The 1,542-nt window shown below is 44.8% G+C and overlaps 1 protein-coding gene across 1 annotated transcript in view; it reads right to left on the minus strand.

The window, feature by feature from the left end:
* LOC103739534 (olfactory receptor 6C6-like) overlaps nucleotides 1-1,169 on the minus strand; it is a 10,120-nt gene extending 8,951 nt beyond the window's left edge. Inside the window, 1 exon segment of the mRNA XM_008839947.2 lies at nucleotides 1,071-1,169. Within this exon segment, the coding sequence (XP_008838169.2) occupies nucleotides 1,071-1,169 (99 nt within the window).
* Between the last annotated feature and the right edge of the window lie 373 nt (nucleotides 1,170-1,542).

Here is a 1,542-nt window from a genome sequence, read left to right on the forward strand (position 1 = left end):
TCGTTCAGTATTTTTTATCATATTTAGATTCACTCCCCTATCCCAACTCTTCTTACTACTCCTTCACCTAATTTATTGTATTCTATTAAATATTTAGTATATAAGGTATATTATATATGAAGGCCTATATAGTCTAATTTGAATCCCCAAGTATCCCTCAGCGTGGATCCATCCACTGAAGTCTGCTCAAACTGCAAAGAGTCTCATCCTTAAATGAGATTGACTCTCCCCCCTCCCATCTGACAGTGGTTGCCAATAGTTTCTCAGGTCGTCTTGCGGTTTCTTACCACTTACCCACCACCATGCTAGGATTTTGTCTGTCTTGAGTTTATTTAGGAAATGTGCATGGAGTCACCATTACTGTGAGTTCATATGAATAACTAGCCAAAGAATCAAGGAAATATTTTTAAAAAATATCAGTGAAATCCAAGAAATAGAAACAAACAAACAGCTCAATCAGTTAAGCATAATTTGTGATATGAACAATTTAAATTTAGAGAGTTCAAAAATAAATCAAACACATTTTAGAAATGAAAATCTCAATAAATCAGATAAAGTAAAATTCCATTTACTCACTGATATCCTAGATCAAGTAGAAGAAAGAATGCCAAGGGTTGAAGAAAAGGGTGATAAATTATCAAAAGACATTAGTAAATAAAAATAAATTGAACAAAATCTCTGGGACACAATTAAAAGAGTAAACACCAGCACAATCAAAATAGACAAACTAGAAAACCTATCACTTAATGATATAGAAATGCTACAAGAAACATCCCAAATTTGGGGATTGAAATGGAAATCCAGGTGTAGAAAGAATATAGAACCTTATATATACTTGACCTCAGAAGAACTTTCCTATGGCATATCGTAATTAAATTACTATGGTGCGCGCGCTCTCTGGGCGCACTCCTGGAATGGCACGGCAGGTCCGCAGGCTCCCCCGCCGTGCGTCTGGAGGAAGGCAGGTCAGGCCCCGCGGGCTTCTCCGTGTCTCTATGGGCCTCAGGCGTGGTGTGTGCGGGTATCTCGGGGTCGCTCTGGGCCCCTGGATCTCGGGGCGCCCGCCACACCTGGCGAGTCACGGCAAGGCTCTGGCCACAGGCATCTCTGGGAGCGGCAGCAGATAGGTCGCTGTCCACAACTTGCCGCACGGCTCTGGCCACAGGCATCTCTGGGAGCGGCAGCAGATAGGTCGCTGTCCACCGCTCTGGTGCTGACAGCTTCTCTGCGACTGGAGCGTTGTCCAGCTGGATCCTGTTCCTTTTCCACCCGTGTACTTTTCCTCAGGATGCGAGGTCCACTGGCCACTGAACCCCACGGGAAGAGTATGAGGACAGTGAAAGCTAGAATGTCTGCAAGGCAGTCACGAGGGAGTGCAGCCCCCAGAGAGGCTACGTCGCCGGTAGTAAGGCACAGGACTCAAGACTCGGCTTAGTCTGTGTTACAGCTTTATTAAGTGTCTCTGCTCTCAGTAATTCAGCAGCTCTGTGACCCAGCTCTCTGTGTCACAGCTTTCTGCGACCTAGCTCTCTGTCTGTTAAG

Source organism: Nannospalax galili, unplaced genomic scaffold (assembly GCF_000622305.1).
Source record: "Nannospalax galili isolate Female #2095 unplaced genomic scaffold, S.galili_v1.0 scaffold1241, whole genome shotgun sequence".
Lineage (NCBI taxonomy): Eukaryota > Metazoa > Chordata > Mammalia > Rodentia > Spalacidae > Nannospalax > Nannospalax galili.